The sequence below is a fragment of the Aricia agestis genome, chromosome 2 (assembly GCF_905147365.1).
Source record: "Aricia agestis chromosome 2, ilAriAges1.1, whole genome shotgun sequence".
In the NCBI taxonomy this organism is placed as follows: Eukaryota; Metazoa; Arthropoda; class Insecta; order Lepidoptera; family Lycaenidae; genus Aricia; species Aricia agestis.
In genome coordinates, this window is record NC_056407.1 from 3,311,225 (window position 1) to 3,332,059 (window position 20,835).

The window sequence follows — 20,835 nt, forward strand, 5'->3', positions numbered from 1 at the left end:
AGAAAATTTTGTACCTATCGTTTCGTATGAGATGATTATTTTTAATTACGATATTCGGTTGTTGAATATTGAGTATTTTTACACAACTGAACATATTAAAAGAGTAACAAAATAAAACATATATCTATACGTAACAAATTACAGAATATATAAAGAATATTTTGTGCGCACACGCTGATCAGAATTTTGATTTTTTTTTGTTGAGTGCGATTGAATTAAAGAAAAAAATATTTGATGCAACTTTTGATCAACGTGTGTGCCTAGCTTTGTTGATTTGTGAATTTACAAAAACATTGTACCTAAAGTAGATGGAAGTGAATATGAGAACCAATAGAAATATATTATGTTATTGTTTTATTATTATTCTCGAATCACTTGCAAATGGCGTTTTATTTCTTATCCCTCCTTAAATATGAATATTGGACGAAAAATTAATATTAGATATATATAACGTTGTAATTGTTATCAAAATATTATGCTGTTTCTAAAACATTTGTTATGAACATAATATCTTTTTTTTGCGTAAATGAGGTGTAAGAATCTGTGTGTGTGGAGACAAAAAGTTGTAGCAGGTAAACCTGCTACAACTTTTTGTTTCCTCACGCCGATTCGTAACATTGTCGAAATAATTATTTTTTGCTATTTATGACTAAATATAACTGATAATAAATTTCATTTTAATAATAAAGCCTCCGTTAAGATTGTTACAATGGTTCCATTATTATTGAATGAAAATTAAGAAGTTCGTGGTAGAGCAAGCAAATTATTACTGTTCTGAATGTAAGTAATATAGTACAATTTCTTATACTACAATTATTATGTTAAGTAGTATGTATAGAATCACTTTATACATATTTTATATGAAGAATAACAATATTCTGAAAGTCTTCAGAAATTAATTTGCGCAACAAATTGGTCCAGTCAAATTAGGATTAAATTAGGTAGGAACCTCGGAATTTGAGTTACCCAGCTGTGAGTCTGTAAATACGTGTATATTGGCACCCTAAATGTTGTCTCAAAACCTACATATGGTAGGGTGTGGCTCAATTATTAAATTTCAAGGTCAAAAGGTCACAAAAATAGTTTTTTTTGCACTTATTTTGTAAATATTTCATTTCCTATGGGTTTTTGCTATTTGTATTTATTACCATAATGTAGAATAAAAGATTCGAGGTGAATACGAGGTGAACTTACTATATTAAAATATGTTAGAGTGGGCCAGTAAGAACTTCGAATCAGTTCATATTACCATGGGCACATTATAATTCCTCTATAATAATACCATAGTAAAAGGAGGGGAAGTAAGTTATCTTCATAATTATAAAGGCACCGCGCGCGGCTTATATGTGTGCGCCATAGTATTAATGCGTCGCTACGTACGGCACACAACAAAATCTCGGCCAGTTTTATAAGGCTGGTACCGCCGAGATTTTGTTGTGTGACGTACGTGGCGATGCATTGATACTATGGCGCACACATACAAGCCGCGCGCGGTGCCTTTTATATGAAGATAACTTACTTCCCCTCCTTTTACTATGATAATACTCACCTTTTGACTCATTTTGGTGCAGTTCATAACAGCTCGGGTAAATAAATAAAAAAGCATTACAAATTATTTAGCTTTATTACTTCTCCTCTTTTTCTCGTGTTGTATACTGACCAGTCGTCTAAGAGGCCACTGCGCGTGATACACCGCATATATCAGCACTATACAAGACACCCACAATAAGTTCAAGTACATCGTACCGTGCAGCATGTAGAGTAAGGGGTAAGGGAACAGTCCAGTTTCGGCGTGATTATGGAGAAGTCTGAAAAAATAATGTTTTTTTATAGACCAGGTATCGTGTGGATGGTTAGCGGTTGTAAGAGATATTGAGAAATGTTTATAAAATAATAATAATAAGCATTCATTAGAATCGGAAAACCTGACATTATGATTTATGACTACGTTATATATAATTTTAAACTTATTTAAAGTTTTGGTTTTTGTCTTCTATCTTATTTCAAAAATTATGTCCTTTTTTTCAGAAGTATTAGTCGCTGTTAAGGATTTTTGTTGAGTTTTGAATGCAGTATTGTTCTAAAATCTAAATGATCTTTAAAAGAACATACGAAAGCTTTACAGCGTCCATCTATTTACTAGCGCTTTTGGATAGCGTCAAAGTCAAAACCAAACAAAACTAACCAACCAATAAACTTATATCAAAATACCTCGGGAACCGAGCAATTACCTTTGAAAATATAAAGTTATACTTACACGGCAATGTAAATACCAGATAGTAACCCTACGTTAATCAGACATAAGCCTCTATATTTCTCCTTGGGGGACATATATCTCATCTCCCATACAGCTACAAGTACTATGAAGGCATGCATCATATAATTGGCTATGGCGCCTATAGCATCATCTATAAAGGCTGGATATAAGAGTTCTCTATCGTATAAGAACATGGGCCAGAACACTAAGGATATACTCTGAAAATAAAAGCTAAGACTTAACATCCAAAATCCGAAAGGCCGAGTTTTAAGAGCATTTTAAGGGTCAATTCAGACCTTTGCAATGCTCTTATAACTCCAAGCGTTTTAACTCCAGAATTTAAGTAATCGTTACATCATTCGTAAGGTGCGCTTTTTACTCTATTAGGGACCTATCAGATAGAGAGCGGTCACGCGCATAGTTATGCGTTCTTTGTGTTGTATTACGGTACATAGATAATTAGATATTATAATAAACACAGGGGGCGTTGTGACCGCGTCAGAATTGCTCCTGTGTGACTGACCGCTAGAATGCGAACGCAGAACTCTTGAACGTGTGACGGCCCTATGTCGGATAGGTCGCTTACATTAGCGTATACCTCTATTGAGGGTCAGTTCAGACCGCAACGCGATGCGTAGATGTATTTATAAATTTGTACTGAATTTACAGATTTCAATGGCGTGAGACGTCTTGGAAATCTATCAAATCCATACAAAATAAATGCATCTACGCGTCGCGTTGTGGTCTGAATTGACCCTCAATAGAGGTATACGCTAATATAAGCGACCTATCAGACATAGAGCGGTCACATTAATTTCTTAAGCGTTCTGCGTTCGCATTCTACGTTCGAGCGGTAATTCACACAGGAGCAATTCTGACGCGGTCAGAAAGTCCCCTGTGTCAGTATCCCTGTATAATGTAATACAACACAAAAAACGCAAAACTGACCCCTTGAACACTTGGCTGTTCTCTGTCTAATAGGTCCCTAATACTCGTAGAGCTAAAAACGTACCTTTACGAATAATGTGACGATTATTTAAATTTAAAGACACTTTGGTTTTTTACTACATTGTGTCAAGAGTTGAATTTTATTTTTAGTTCTTATAAGCTTATACGACGTTCAATGTATTCTCGGTATAGGTATGAAGGAAAAGGCGGGAAATTCTGAAATAATTTTTATTTTTCTCTGTAGTCACCCAGAAGCTCAATACACTTATTAGTTCTATAAATTAACTTTTGGATATCCTCTAAAAAATGATTCTTATACTTGTCCGAAAAAACGCTTTTCATGAAGATCTATTTTTAAATTTGGAAACAAAAAATAATTTCTAGGGGCCAGGTCTGGACTGTAGGGAGAATGGTTGATTTATTCGAATCCGCATTCTAGCACAGCAGCCTTGGCAACTCGCGCAGTGTGAACCGATGCGTTGTCGTGAAGAAGCAATACCCCTGCGCTCAATTTCCCGCGACTCTTTTATTTGATTGCTTGTGAAAATGTATTTAAGTACATAATATTATGACGATGTAGTTTTACCTGACCTTTTTTGGTGTTTTTTTAAGGTTTCTTCTGTAGTGGCACTCACCGGCCCGCCCACACGGGGGTCGTCTTAAATGCTTTCCCTACCTCTTTTGAACTCACTTGACCACTTTTGAAATGTAGATAATGAAGGAGCAGAGTCTTGGTAAACTGCTACCAATTCCTCGTGGATCACTTTTTGAGTTTTCCCCTGCTTTATAAGGAATGTAATCACTGCGCGGTGCTCGACTTTCGTCAACATTGTCGCGTCAGTCATTCTTGCTGTGTTAAACTTGAGATTTCTAAATAACTAGTGAAGACAAATGTTTTAATTTTTGTACTTATACCCTCAAATAATGTCATTACCTAATCTATACTAATATTATAAATGCGAAAGTATCTCTGTCTGTCTGTCTGTCTGTCTCGCTTTCACGCCGAAACTACTGAACCGATTGTAATGAAATTTTGTATACAGATAGTCTAAAGCTTGAGAAAGGACATAGGCTACTTTTTTACTGGAAAAAAGGGTTGTAAGGGGGTGAAAATACGAAAATTTGTTCAAATTAAGTTAGTTCCAAAAATTCATACTAGATGGCGCCGTGCGTCTCTTACATCGCGCTAACGCTTGCCCAACATCTTTCTATAAGAGGTGGTATCATTATACATTTGAGTTTCGATTTTTTTCGATTGTTATTTCTTTTTTACGTTATTTCTTTTTTACGTTATTTAATAAGTAATTATATTATATACAGTGACGTAACCTTAAACCTATCAATGATAAATAGTTTATGGGTAAAGTTGTGTAATTGGGGGGCTAAATAAGCTTTAGGCATAATATATAAAGTTTAATTTAAAAAAAAAATATTATGTGCAGTTGTTTTGATTTAAAGGGTACCAGGGTTTTTTTATAAAAAACTTTTGACACCAATTTTGTTGACATCGCGCGCTATAAACTGAAGTCCACGCGGACGAAGTCGCGGGCAACAGCTAGTGAGATATGAAGTACCGTTATAGTAACTTAATCACCCTTATACCGAGCATACATTGAACGCCTACCATAGGACTAGCTTATATTAACATTAATTATAAAAAATACTGGTAGAAAAACAACTTTTATTTTAAAGGTCTGTATATTTTAAGCATCTCAATATTAGAAGCTATTAAGTTAAATGAACGAAATATTTGAAATTAAAAATCTTTGTGCGGTGTAACTAGCAGAATTTACTTACCATTGTGGTAGGAACCAAAATGCTGTCAAAGAAAACTTGCTTGGCCGCTTTAAAAGGACTCAGTATACCTTTATCTTTAATTTCAAACAGTTCTTGAGCCTCACATATAATATTAACAACGAGGTATATCATATGAAATATCTGTAAAGGAAAATTACATTAGTTAGCAAATGGCAAATGAAATTGGTAGCATTATAAGTTATAACCCATTCTTGGAATTGTTATCAAAATTAATTTAGCCGGAATAGCCATTCTCCGCCTCGGCTTAGTCTGTCTAGAAATTGTTATGGTCTATGGTTTTCTATAATTAATGTGTGCCAAACTAAAATCGGTCTACTACTTTTGATGCCAACAAACATTATTTACTATAAAATCTGTTCACGTTATAAAATATCAGATAGTTAAATAAAAATGTGTAAAAAAATGGATGTTGAACGAATTATTTATTTGTACTAATGACCAAAGAACAATGCTTTTTGTTGAGAGGTCATCATTTAATGCTGAAGGCCAGGAATAAATTAAATAGCTAAAAGTCTAACCAAAACATTATTTTAGTATAAAGTATCTTCAAGTGTCCTTAAATCAAACAGGATTTTCTTGTAAGTCAATCATGGTTGAGGCACAGAATATAATATATTAGTTGTACCAACAGAATTCCCACTTGCGAAACCCGTTTAAAGAAATAACGACTCATGTTACGATATTATAAAGTTCAAATTCCGACCGCGCAGTGCTAGGTGCCTACAATTATATTCACCTACATGTCCGTTCTCTTTCTATCGCATAACTCGTACCTTTTCTGATGAAATCAAGGTTTTCGCTTTTAGAAAACAAAATATTCTTTTTTTATTACTATTGGTACGAATAGCAAACCTTTTTATAGTAATATAAAGTTTTAGTAACCCAATCTATATTTTATAGTAGTTTTATACTACAGTCTGTAACAAAAATAATTGATAATACTTTAGGGTATGTACGTGTTCCTTGTAGAGAGTTCTCTGTGAAAGTAGCAGCTCTGAAATACGATTTTTTCTTCACTTTTGTATGGGCAAGGGCTCGAGCGTCACGAGTTTCCCCATACTGAAGTGAAAACATTTTTTGGTCTTTCAGCGCTGCTACTTTCACGGTGAACTCTCTACAAGGAACACGTACACACCCTAAAGTATTATCACTTATTTTTGTTACACCCTGTATATTCGATTATAGTGCAGGAAACTTTTACAATTTAAACTTAGTAACTTATGTTTATTTCTGTGTAGTTTGTGTGTTTCTTTGTATGAAATTGGTTTATTTGCTATGTTTGTATAGTTTTTATCTACTCCATGTATACTATAGCCGCATTACGCCGCACGGCGAGAATCGACTGTCTAAATGGCAATATAAATTATAATATAAGCAATTCGGCCGCATGCCGACTTGCCATTCAGATTTCAGACAGTCGATTTTCATCGTGCGGCGTAAATCCCGCGGCTATAGTCACTCGTGTAAGTCCTAAGGGTCAATTCAGACCGCAACGTGACTCGCAGATCCTGCTTCAGGATCTAACGGCACTTTAGGAGCTCTGAATTAATAAATATCGGTCTATTAATACAAGACAAGTATATCACACTTACAACATTCCATATCGTCAGGAACTTGAACATCTGCTGCTTCATTTCGACCACTCTCTTGTCTTTGAGAGAATTCTGTCCCTCCCTCAGAGTGTAGAGGGTACACACGACGTTCACGCAGTGTCCAGCGAGGAACACGCCATTGCTGAGGAGTCGACTGCGCTTGTCCGACATTTTACTGTAAAATAAAATAGTATTTTTAACCGACTTCAAAAAAGGAGGTCATCAATTCGACCTGTATGTATGTAATATTTCCAGAACTGCCCAGTTTTCGATATATTATAACATATTATGTTAGTATAAATCAGCTTCTGAACAAATGTGCCAAATTTCTAAAGTGTAATGTATGTATGTTTTTATGTTTGGAAAAAATCGGCCAAGTGTGAGTTAAACTCGCGCACGCAGGGTTCCGTACCTCAATCGAGCAAAAATAGGCTGAAAATTGTGTTTTTTATTGTATGGGATTAATTAATTAATCAATTTATTTAAATTTTATTACTGATTATAAAAGTACAAATATAACTGAGTATTTCGTCAATATTTAAAGTGCCTATGTGTTGGAGTTATTGATATCAGCAAAAAATAGCAAAAAATTCACGTTTGTTGTATGGGAGCCCCCCGTTAAATATTAATTTTATTTTGTTTTTAGTATTTGTTGTTATAGTGGCAACAGATATACACAATCTGTGAAAATTTCAGATATCTAGCTATAGCGATTCTTGAGTTACAGCCTGGAGACACACAGACAGATAGACGGACAGACGGACAGACATTGAAGTCTTAGTAATAGGGTCCTGTTTTTACCCTTTGGGTGCGGAACCCTAAAAAGGACGTATGCAAAACCGAGGGATAAATTAGTATTGTAAATATTTTCAGATTGTGTGACTCTCCTTTGTCAATGACAAAGAAAAACATCATAATTAGTTTAGTCAATATTTTCAGATTTCAGACAGCTTGTTTGTCTATCAATTGATATTTTACCATTTTTTACTCATCACAAAAAAGTAACCAGCGCCGTACGTACGTAGAATCGTGGTAAAGTAATTTAGATTTTAGACTTTAATAAGGGGCCAATGTTATTCTACTTATACTATTTTCCGGCTTAAATCTCTTCCGAACAATTTTCAAATTGACATTGACAAATTTGACAGATAAGTGAAACAAAAGATACGAAAAACCATTTACATAAAAGAGACAGTTCTATTTTTAAACGTCGAATCGTATCGCTGTCTCTTTCTTCGCCTGAGCTATGACGAAAATTCGATTTTTCGAGATTGTTCGAAAAAATTATTGAAAATGTAAATAATTGAGGTATTTATTGCAATCAAGAAATGTGGTAAGAGATTCAATGTGTTTGTTTACATTCGAGTCATAATTGGTACATTTTCGAAACACGCACGACGTCATTTTAAAAGCTTTTATTTAACTTGCTCTGTATGTATGTATGTATGTTCGGGTGAAATCTTGGAACTCAATTTTGGAGTAGATATATTTAACCGATTGAGCTGAAATTTTGCAGGCTCGTTTAGTTTGGATGACAATACATGATATTGTATGTGACATCACTCTAAATCCAATATGGCCGACCATCCAAGATGGCGAAATACTTATTTTCTATGCAGTTCTACAATATAGATATTAAATGAAAGGGCTTTTTGAGAGTAACTCGAAAACGAATGTAATGTCATACTACATCCAATATGGCGGCTCAAGATAGAGGTATAGTTGTTTTTAATGCACTTTTGCAATATGGGTATCAAATAAAAGGGCTCATTGAGAGTAACTTGGAAACGAATGTAATGTCATTCTACATCCAACATGGCGTCTCATTCAAGGTAGGGGGATATAGTTATTTTTAATGCACTTCTGCAATATGGGTATCAAATGAAAGGGCTCATTGAGAGTAACTCGAAAACGAATGTAATGTCATTCTACATCCAATATGGCGGCTCATCGAAGATAGGGGAATATACTATTTTTAAAGCACTTCTGCAATATGGGTATCAAACAAAAAGGCTTATTGAGAGTAAATTGAAAAGTTATGTCGTGTCGTGTCGTGTCTTGTTATGTCAAGTCAAAACCAGTCGGGCATTAGAAAATGCCTGGTAGAATCCGGTCATTTTTGTTAAGTGATATTTAATTTTTTAGTCGTAAAATTAAGTACGATTTCTCAAAGACTTAAATTAAGTTAATCGGATTTTAACAAATTCTTGAAACAAACTACAATCAAGCAGACTTAAGAAATCTAGTCAGAGATCTTGAACGTGGGAGAGCTATGCTTCGGCACGAATGGGCCGGCTCGACCGGAGAAATACCACGTTCTCACAGAAAACTGGCGTGAAACAGCGCTTGCGCTGTGTTTCGTCGAGTGAGTGAGTTTACCGGAGGCCCAATTCCCTTCCCTATCATCCCCAATTCTCTTCCCTTCCCATCCCTACCCTCCCCTATTACCCTATTCCCTCTTAAAAGGCCGGCAACGAACCTGCAGCTCTTCTGATGCTGGAGTGTCCATTGGCGACGGAAGTTGCTTTCAATCAGGTGACCCGTTTGCTCGTTTGCCCCCTTATTTCATTAAAAAAAAAAAGATTTACTTAACTAAAAAACAAAAAATAAATTACAAGCAAAAAACTTTTTGAAAAAAAGCTTTTATATACTTTAAAAAGAAGAAAATAAATTTCCCTTTAAAAATTCTAACTATTAAGTTATAACCTCAATATATTATACAATTTGCATTATTATAAAAGCTTGTCGCGAGACTTAACAATCTGTCAATACTATTGAATTACTTTAATAAAATAAGAAATATAATATCAGTTTACTCAGTTAAATTGGCACTTACTAGTTTATTATTAACAAATCACGCGACAAGCTTTTATTATCATGCAAATTGTATAATATATTGAGGTTATAACTTAATAGTTAGAATTTTTAAAGGGAAATTTATTTTCTTCTTTTTAAAGTACATAAAAGCTTTTTTTCAAAAAGTTTTTTGCTTGTAATTTATTCAATTTATTTAGGTAAGACAAGACGCGGCACGTTCGTGACTGCGCTCGATGCAGACTAAACAACAGACGGCCCAATTGGGCCGTATTTGAAGCTTCACAACGCGCGCGGTGGTAACATATCTGGTTTGAGTATTTCATCAGTGTAAGGGGCCCAATTTTTGTATCCCAATTCGGACTGTCCAGCGACAATAATAACAATGTCCTTACGTAATAATAGTGTCCATATCCTGTTAGTTATCTTACAAAACAAGTATTCATATAAATATACCATACCAAATTAAAATTATTTATTTTTCCTGCCGACCTACGTTTATTTGTGAATCATTATATTTTATCAGTAGCTAGCATCACTATAAAATCACACACTTCCTTTATAAACGCTAATGACTTATTTATTATATAATGTACTTAGATCGTTATTTTATGACAAATTTAATTTTATATCAAAATTGTAACGACTCATTTATTTCATATCATTTGCCTTACCCTCTTCTTTGCCACCATGATTGCGAAGATAGAATCGACGCTGATCATGGCCAATCCTAGACATTTATACACGTTGCCCATCACGAGTCAGCGTGGAGATGCCGCAATAAAGTCATTACTCATAAAGAATTAAAGTAGGCAGTAGGCACATACTATAATATAATATAACCAAAAAAGTCTTTCCTCCTTACTTATAGGCAGTAGCTAATCAATTCTTATCTATAAATATTATTATTTATTAAGTACAAGGTCTAATACTGAACTCAGTATAAAAACTTGCAGTTAGTAACAATTATTTACTCTCGAAGGAAGGATAGAAACTATCAGCAAAAATCTTTCATAGATATTTAAACTTTTTGCTTATATTAAAAATAGGTAGAGTTGAGCTATGAAAAAACGGTCAAGTATGAATCAGAATCGTGAAAGAAAAGTTCCCTAACATTAGATAGGGAAACAACATTACACTGAAATTACAATTAGGTAAAAAGCGGCAAAAGTTTTCTATTAATTCGAATTGATAAAATTTTGTGGTCAAATACATTAACTCGTCAGTCGTCACGCTTAGATTTTTTCTTAGGGGTGTCCGTCTTTGTGTTGTCGTCACCCGCGGGCCGCGGATACACGATTTGTAATTAAAATAAGTACTGATTTACTATTTGATACACTTAGCAGCGTTAAATACTAGAAGATGAACTGGATGAAACAAGCAACACTGATCACACAAGCTGTTAATTTTATTGCCAGTGGTCGCACAAAATTCGTATACAACGTGATATTTTAGTGGTTGTTTTCCAGCAGCAGAACGATTTACTTATAGTAGTACTATCGAATAATGTGTGTGTAAACATGTTATTTTTTGAAAATAAAAAAATATTTTGTATGACACAACTTTATGCCGATAGGCGCGAGCGGCTATGACCCTTTTTTTTTTTTTTTGCGCCGAGAAAATGCTTTTAAGCATCTTGCGGGGGATGGGGTCCTATCCGCAAGTATGTGGGTCTCTGCTGCGTCCGAAGATGGTGGTGGACGCAGCCCCTACCCACTAAAAACTCGGCGGTACTCCACTATGCGCCTTGGGCGGGCCGCGGGATCGCGTGAGCCTACACCACGACTCCGCCGGCGAGCGCCTGCTGCTGCGCAGGCTCTTCTCTGTTGGGGCTTTTTGCCCCGCCGAGGCCAAGAAAGGGAGCGGCTATGACCCGGCCGATTTTTTTATGATTTGCATAAAAAAAAAAAAAAAAAACTTCATGAATCTATTGTACTACTACGATAGAATCATTTTACTACGGGAAAACGACCATTAAAATTTCACGCAGTATATCGCGCGGGAACCGTAAATTTTTCCGGGATAAAAAGCATCATATTATGTCCTTTCCCGGGGCTCAAAGTATCTCCATACCTTTCAAGAAAATCTGCAGTTCAGCAGTTTGGACGTGAAGAGGTAACATACAGAGAGACAGACACTTTTGCATTTATAATATTAGTATGGATGTTATTTACTTTAAGGGTGGATTGCACCAACTTACTTTAACTGTAACTTTAACGACAATGCAAATTGTCAAATCTTTGGATAAAGTCAAAAATCGACGCTATATTTAACCATAACCACAGAGCTCGACAAGGCTTTAAATGCACCTGGCGAAAAAAGGAACTAACGCTGTCATTGTACAAAAACGCCATTTTTAACAGTTCTCCTTTACCAGCAGTGCCCTCGCCCACGTTCATTTAAAGCCTTGCCGGACCAGCAACGTCTTCTGTCAAATTCTGTGGTCAAAGTTTAGGTTAAAGTTAAATTAGCTTTAACTATAACCATAACTTTGACCATAACTTTAACTTTAACCACGCCTCTGGTGCAACCCACCCTAAGACGTCACAAGTCTCACAACAGAACCTTGCTAGTTACTTTACTGTATCCATAATAATATGTTAATATTTCAAGAAAACATTGTCTTAAGGAAATACGAACAAAACTTTGTAACTTGCGGCAGCTTACTCGAAAGGAGAATAAAAATAAAACCGGTAATTTACGAGAAAAAAAACTTGTTTTTTTATTCCTTATTACTTCAACAGACGACAAGTTTATATGGAAAAATAGTATTTTAAAAAGATAAAACCGACTTCGAAATTGTAAGTCATTGAGAATTAAAATTAATTTGTCTCAAAAACTACTAAACCTATTTTGATGAAACCTGTAGATGCGTTCCCTAAGTTGAATAATATCTAGTGCAACAAAAAAAGAATTACTGAAATCGGACTGGTAGTCCCAGAGATATGAGAACACAAACATACATACATACACTTTTGAAATTTAGCATATTTGTTCAGACACTGAAATTGACTCACATATTATATACAAAAACTGGGCAGTTCTGGATGTATTACATACATACGCGTCCAATTGATAACCTCCTTTTTTGAAGTCGGTTAATAACTGACAGTCAAGAAGTAATTTTGCACTTAGGAGTGCCATTAAAAGGCTATTATGTAATAAAACTTCCCGAATTGTATACAATATTTATTAGATATGTAATATCTTATATCTTTAAACGAGCAATTCTTGTATATATATATATATATATATATTTATATATATATATATATATATATATATATATATATATATATATATATATATATATATATATATATATATATATATATATATATATATATATATATATATATATATATATATATATATATATATATAATTGGAATCTCGGAATCGGCTCCAACGATTTTCATGAAATTTAGTATATAGGGGGTTTTGGGGGCGATAAATCGATCTATCTAGGAATCATTTTTAGAAAATGTCATTTTCATCGAATACCGAGCAAAGCTCGGTCAAACAGCTAGTGTTAAACTAAAATAATAAGCTCTGTTTATTGTATATTTCTTATAAATAGTTTGTACTAGCTATTTGACCGAGCTTTGCTCGGTATTCGATTAAACACGAATTAAATGACATTTTCTAAAATAGATTCCTAGTTAGATCGATTTATTGCCTCCGAAACCCCCTATATACCTACTAAATTTCATGAAAATCGTTGGAGCCGATTCCGAGATTCCAATTATATATAATATTCATATATACAAGAATTGCTCGTTTAAAGATATAAGATTATTACTTGCAAAATGAAGAAAAAGAATTGATATCCTTCTTGACAGGCTAGTAGGGTTTCAAAATACTTCTGTAAAAGGTGTGTTGTGGTCATATTATGATTTTAATAATAATAATAATATCTATGGACGCTTCACACCACGTCAGTCTGGCCCCGTGCTAAGTACCTAAAGGACTTGTGTTACAGGTACCAGACAACGGAAATATAATATTTAATACTTTTATACTATACACAATACACATATTCAAGATTTTTATTATATCATACACATATTTAATACACATCCAGACCCGGGAACATTGAAAACTTTTTGTTCCGTCGGCGGGATTCGAATCCGCGACCCCCGGCTTGAGCTACCAACGCGCTCACCACTGAGCCACAGAGGTCGTAAATCTTCAAAGCAAAGACAAGAATACTAATCTTATAAAAATGCGAAAGTTTGTCTGTCTGTCTGTAACCTCTTCACGCCCAAACCGCTTAACCGATTTTGCTACAATTTGGCATAGAGATACTATTAGTCCCGGGAAAGGACATAATATAAGGTACATTTTATGATGGAAAAATTTACGGTTCCCGCGCGACAATCGAATTTTGGCCCGACGGAATTGCGGGCGGCATCTAGTAATTGACCGACTTCCAAAAAGGAGGAGGTTATATGTTCAGCTGTGGATATTTATTTTACTATTTACTATGGACGGATCTACGTTTATTAACAGTATGGACGGATGTTTTAACAATAGATCTGTTAATAATAATGTTTTTTTTTCGATAAATTTATATCGGGCATTGGCATTTTTATCAGTGATAACTGATAACGGACCCCGACTTTTGCACCTTTGATAAAAAACGATGCTGCTTGAGAAACAAATCAAGCGTGAGTACCAACTTATAATTTTAACGTGGGAGAACCATGCTTCGGCACGAATGGGCCGGCTCGATCGGAAAAATACCACGGGCTTACAGAAAACCGGCGTAAAACAGCGCTTGTGAGTTTACCGGAGGCCCAATCCCCTACTTTTTTCCCTTCCCTACCCTTCCCTATTACCCTATTCCCTCTTAAAAGGCCAGCAACGCACCTGCAGCTCTTTTGCTATAATATCGACGCAACGTAATTGCGGGCGTCAACAGCTATATACATATGTCGTAATCGTAATTATAATCATATATTATTATGATGATTGATGACTTAATATAGGCTTTCTATCTGAACAGACTTACGTACGTACATTTTTACTAAAGTTTTTTGATTGTTTACTACGCTACAACTGCAAACATATACAATTACGAGCTTTTGCCCGCGGCTTCGCTCGCGTTCAGAAGTATTATTGTATACAAACTTTCATCCCTTATTTGAACCCCTTGGGGTTGGAATTTATCAAAATCCTTTCTTAGCGGATGCCTACGTCATAACGTGTACCTGCATGCCAAATTTCAGCCTGATTCGTCCAGTGGTTTGGGCTGTGCGTTGATAGATCACTATGTCAATCAGTCAGTCAGTCACCTTTGACTTTTATATATATAGATATACAATAATATAATATACATAGTCCACAGCAAGCAGAGGCTGCACTATTCTTACAAGATCAAAGTGTTCACGAAAAATCGGAACTTGGCCTAACTAATGTGATGTATTTCTATACTGGAGGAAGCCCACAACTCCGTTGCGCCAAAATGCGTTTATCGCGCGGGAACCGTACACTTTTCCGGGATAAAAAGTATCCTATGTCCTTTCCCGGGGACTCAAATTTCAGAAAAATCGGTTCTGCGGTTTGCGCGTGAAGAGGTAACATACAGACTGACACAATTTTGCATTTATAATATTAATAGATTGAATAGTTTAGGGGAAAATCATAAATCTTATTGTGCGGGAACCGTACATATTCCGGGACAAAAAGTATCCCTTGTCCTTCCCCGAGACTTAAAGTATCTCCATACCAAATTCCATCAAAATATATGCGAAAATCATAGTTTATTGTGCGGGAACCGTACATTTTCTAGGATAAAAAGTATCCTATGTCCGTTTTCTAGTTCTAAGCTACTACGTCCTTTCCCGTAATTTTGGTATTTCCATACCAAATTCCATCAAAATAAATTGAATAGTTTAGGTGAAAATCATAAAAGTTTATTGTGCGGAACCGTACATTTTCGGGATGAAAAGTATCCTATGTCCGTTTTCTAGTTCTAAGCTACCTCTCCACCAACTTTCAGCCAATATACGTGGGAGAGCCATGCTTCGGCACGAATGGGCCGGCTCGACCGGAGAAATACCACGTTCTCACAGAAAACCGGCGCTTGCGCTGTGTTTCGCCGAGTGAGTGAGTTTACCGGAGGCCCAATCCCCTACCCTATTCCCTTCCCTACTCTCCCCTATCCCCTTCCCTTCCCATCCCTACCCTCCCCTATTACCCTATTCCCCCTTAAAAGGCCGGCTACGCACCTGCAGCTCTGCTGATGCTGCGAGTGTCCATGGGCGACGGAAGTTGCTTTCCATCAGGTGACCCGTTTGCTCGTTTGCCCCCTTATTTTATTAAAAAATAAAAATCGGTTCATCCCTTCTTGAGTGATAAGTAGTGTAACTAACACCACTTTCTTTTATATATATAAGTATAGATTAGTATATTAGTAAGTATGGATTTAATGGTAATTAACTCCCTGTCCCTGTGAACTCAAATTGGTAGTATTTATAACCACTCACACCTACACACATACAGCTACTGCTCTTACACTTAACAGTCCATATCAATCATTTATTCTGATCACATTAAACAAAGGTTTAATGTGATCAGAATAAATAATTGATATGGACTGTTAAGTGTAAAACAACAATGTAAATAAATTGTTTTTACATTTTTAGGACAACTTCGTCACAGTTCTCGTCAGTTAGTTTTTATTTTTAGCGCATTATAATTGCCAGACCAGACGTCATTGTAGTTATTTTCCGAGGCAGATGTTGTCTGCCTTGAATGAGTTGTAGAAAGGGCATGGGTGATGCAGCTTAAAGGTAATGTACGCACCCAATATGACGGGAAGCACCGGGTTGGGTCGCATTTATCATAAGACTTTTACCTACACAAAGTCTAAGTTTGGGTTGCACCAACTAACTTTAACTATAACTGTAACTTTAACAATAACTTTAACTACAATACAAAATGTCAAATCTTTGGTTAAAGTTAAAAATGGGCGCCATCAAGACGCCATATTTAACCATAACCATATAGAGCTCGACAAGGTTTTAAATGGCGAAAAAAAGAAGCCAGCAGCGCCCCCGCACACGTTCATTTATAACCTTGTTGGACCAGCTCTCTTCTGTCAATTTCTCCGGTCAAAGTTAAGGTTAAAGTTAAAGCTAAATTTAGCCTTAACTATAACAATAACTTTAACCTTAACTTTAACTTTAACCACGCCTCTGGTGCAACCCACCCTAACAAAACTAAGTGATAATACTTTAGGGTGTGTAAGTGGTCTTTGTATAGAGTCCACTGTATAAGTTCCAGCGCTGAAAGATCAATTTTTTGTTACACCCTGTATATCCCATCACGCAATCGGTCATGAAACTTGTATGTATGCAAAATGTGCGCGTACCCTAACTGTTACTAGTTCAGATAATGATACTATAAATTCACTTTATTACTTATGTTAGTTTTGTTACACCTTCTAGATACGACCTATGTTCTTAAATATCTTGTTAAACAATACATTAAAATTGTGATTTTGTGTTTATGTTGTCCTAGAGATAAATATTAGTTTTTTCCCAGAAACAAGTTACGACTTAAAGCGTGGTCGCCGATTTATACTTTTAGCCTTGTTATCCTACAAAAAGTCGTTTAGACATGCGTGGGTACGTTTATAATATGCGTCATATACGTTACTATGCACATTAAAATATAATGTGTAAATGTAATAATATAATGTAAACCGGTGTGAGAGTCATTATAATATTATTATAATGACTCTCATCGGTGCCGGTAGTTGGTGTCATTGAAACTAGGCCAGTTAGCGGAAGTAATTTTATAGTACCCAAGTGTGTGCGCAGTACACAGGAGCACACTCTCTCTTCCTTTATTCTCATAACCTAGTGGGACGGTCGACACGACCACAGAATAGATAATAGTACAAGTACAGAAGTCTCACTGCTTTGATGTTCACAAATGCCGCCGTTTTATGTGCCTACATAAGTAATAATAACAAACGGACCGCACGAGAGCAGCCGACATTGAGCTCTCTGGCGCCGCGCGATGGTCGACTTTATTCCACACCAATTCCACACCTTGTCAGATATTCCGAAAATAGGGTTGTCAAAATCAAATAAGTATAAATACCACGCAAGGTATATACATACGGAAACTGTTATACCTACCTATTGGGTAAATGAATACCGAACATATAAAACAGTTTACACAGACACGACACGTGATTTTCTTTTCATGTAAGTAGGTAATTAGGTATGGATTATATTATTATGTATAAATTATAATGTATATGCAGCCTACTACCTACCACCTATTTTAAATAAGTATATTTATTATAATTACTTATGAAACATTTCTGTGCAAGTATATTTAATAATAATATTATTGTCATAGATTTAGGTACCATGACAGTAGATATATAAATTTGCTATTTTTTTCATTGTCCCAACAATCGGCTGCAATGCAGTATTTATTTTTGATAAATTTTGCCAATTAAAATATGACACTGCGTAATAGGCGCGCGCGTGCGCCACGAGTCAGTTCGCGGCAACCATTGAATCGCCCCGACGCGAGCGACGTCGGGGAGTCTCGTATGTACTTGTAGCTCGGCGGCGGACGGCGGAGTGACACCCCCCTGACACGACTGGCGAGGGATCAGGTGCAGGACCGACTTTGTACATGCTTGTCCGATGCTCCATGCATTTTCTACTAGTTATCTACTAGTCAGACAAACAAAAGGTAACAAACCTGCATTGTCCTAACCAAACATGAAAATTACATGTTTTTAACACCGGAATCAAACCCACGACCTACGAGACCACGGAGGCATTTGATCATAATTATATAAGTACTTAGATTATTTGAGGGAGTAAGTTCAGCCTGTGATACAGTACGGACTCTACGAAAACCCAACATACTGTGACTGTTTACTACCCATTAAATAAACTAAGGTTTGTGATAAACAATAATTAACAGTCACTATCAGTATACTTAGTGCCGAGTTCAGAATTGTCTGTTAAAGTTAGTTGCCGGTTTAACATATTAGCTGTTTCTTCATTTGCATATTTTTTTGTTTAAAAATCAAAAAGATGATTGTATCGTGGGAGGTATGTATTATTTATACGTGGGAGAGCCATGCTTCGGCACGAATGGGCCGGCTCGACCGGAGAAATACCACGTTCTCACAGAAAAACGGCGTGAAACAGTGCTTGCGCTGTGTTTCGCCGAGTGAGTGAGTTTACCGGAGGCCCAATCCGCTACCCAATTCCCTTTCTCTTCCCATTCCTACCCTCCCCTATTCCCTCATAAAAGGCCGGCAACGCACCTGCAGCTCTTCTGATGCTGCGAGTGGATGGGTGACGGAAGTTGCTTTCCATCAGGTGACCCGTTTGCTCGTTTGCCCCCTTATTTCATTTAAAAAAATCTAACTTTTTGATTTTTGGTAGAGTTTATAGCTATGTAGATACCTCAATAAAAATTGAATGAATTACAATAAACGATATCTTTGTAATCCTATTCAAAATCCCTAAAAGGCATTTAAAACCCCTAAAATTATTTCGCGTTCCAATAAAATTATTTATTTCAACAAAATAATAAAAACTATGCTTTAATTTTCCACGAAGATATACAACAAAACTGTTCTGTATTGCGTAAAATATTTAAATAGCTCAATTAAATAAAGAAATCATTGAAAATTATTAATTGAAACATTGAAATGGGTTTATTGACAAATTGTTATTAGCTTTACGCCTTCGCTACGAGATATCTTAGAAATAATTGGAGTTAAATTTAAATAACAATTTTAACCAATATTAAAAATAAATAAAATAAAAATAGCCTTTATTTTTCACTACAATTTTAGATGCAGGAGTCACTGCCATTTACAAATCTCAATTAATTTTAAGTTTTAATTCGGCCTCTACGGCGTAGGCCTCTTAACGCGTCCAGCTAATATTTTACACAAATTGTTTACTATAACTTATATGCATTACTTTATTTTCCATTATTTATTCTAATTATTACAATATTATTAAATTTTACGACGTAAAGTCTATCTTATCTTATCTATTTATTTATTATGCATAAAACAATAATAATGTTTGTAAATACCTTTCGCGTCACAATCCTTTAGCAGGCGTCCCTGTCTGATAAGTAACAGGCCGAAACTGAATCGTCAATCGCGTCTTACTGTGTAAAACAAGTCTTAAATAATGCATTATTGATAGCTTCGTAAACTAAACTGGTTCGAGAATCGAGACGGGTATGTTTTGGCGCGTTAACATTGTTGGGGTGCGGCTCGTGGATGACAAACTGTCAATTACCTAATAACGCCACGGTTTTAAGCTAGCGCATAGCTTTTATCGCGGGGTTCGAATCAAGGAAATCCGTAACGAATACGTAGTTGATAAGAGGTTGCGGGCTGGAATCCCGCTGATTGAACAAAAAGTTTTCAATATATTTTATGCCATACATCATAACATTACAGGCTCGTTAAAATTGGCGTTGGGAGTCGGGACACATTGTATTATTTCCATATTATTTCCATTTCGGGTACATAGCACCGAGGGCGTGGTGTGAAGCGTCCATAGATTTTGTACCAAGCGCCAAAACAAAGTCAAAGTCAAAGTCAAAATTTTTTATTATATATTCCGAACGTTGATGCGACTGGGGCCTACCACCAGTTCGGGAACTAACCCGGCGAGAAGAACCGGCGTAAGAAAACCGCACGGGGAACAACCTTTAAGTTTGTATAAAATATCATAAGGAAAGAAGCTGTCTCTACGAAGGCTAGCTTTTTCTTCTACGTGTTCATTTATATAAATGTTTTGATGTTAGTATATAAATAAACATGTAGAAGGATAATATTACTAATACATATTATAAATATACGAATATCTGTATTTCTGTATGCAGTATGTAACTTCTTCACACTTTCCCGCTTAACCAATTTGCATGGGTCAATACTCAGTACCAAAATATGCCAATGCATATTTAACAATTTCATATCAATTGCATGAAGATTAGTTCCAAGTTGTATCCATTGTCCTACTTTCCTTTTTCCAAAATTATTAACTTTTAACATGTTTAACATAATGGCTAAAAAAAGCTTTGACTTGTATCCTCAATGGCTTCACATTATAGTTACCTAATTTGAATCAAAAGTCAAAACACGTGCAAATCTTTAGGCAGGATCTCGATTCTCGTATAAAATAACAAGATCCTTTGTTTTTCTTTGATTAGTCACAAAACCTGCTTCTTCACAAAATATATAATATTGTTATTCTACACTGTTTACTATTCTTACACTTCACAAATATATTATACGTGGGAGAGCCATGCTTAAGCACGAATGGGCCGGCTCGACCGGATAAATACCACGTTCTCACAGAAAACCGGCGTGAAACAGCGCTTGCGCTGTGT

At 35.7% G+C, this 20,835-nt stretch overlaps 1 protein-coding gene across 1 annotated transcript; it reads right to left on the minus strand.

Moving 5' to 3' along the window:
* Nucleotides 1-1,612: 1,612 nt before the first annotated feature.
* LOC121736222 (androgen-dependent TFPI-regulating protein-like) lies at nucleotides 1,613-19,581 on the minus strand. The gene is made up of 5 exons (XM_042127313.1): nucleotides 19,525-19,581; nucleotides 6,616-6,790; nucleotides 5,003-5,143; nucleotides 2,258-2,475; nucleotides 1,613-1,808 (listed from the first exon to the last, which is right to left on the minus strand). The coding sequence occupies exons 2-5, from the start codon at nucleotides 6,784-6,786 to the stop codon at nucleotides 1,613-1,615; spliced, it is 726 nt and encodes a 241-aa protein (XP_041983247.1). The 5' UTR covers nucleotides 6,787-6,790; nucleotides 19,525-19,581.
* Nucleotides 19,582-20,835: the final 1,254 nt, after the last annotated feature.

What these genes read in the sequence shown, in the direction of transcription:
- LOC121736222 (XM_042127313.1), bottom strand. Translation starts at nt 6,786, where the DNA reads ATGTCGGACAAGCGCAGTCGACTCCTCAGCAATGGCGTGTTCCTCGCT. An exon ending in TTTTGGTTCCTACCACAATG is followed by an intron (nt 2,476 to 5,002) that starts GTAAGTAAATTC and finishes TTTTATTTTCAG; the next exon opens with AGTATATCCTTAGTGTTCTG. An exon ending in TCTGGTATTTACATTGCCGT is followed by an intron (nt 1,809 to 2,257) that starts GTAAGTATAACT and finishes TTATTTTTTCAG; the next exon opens with ACTTCTCCATAATCACGCCG.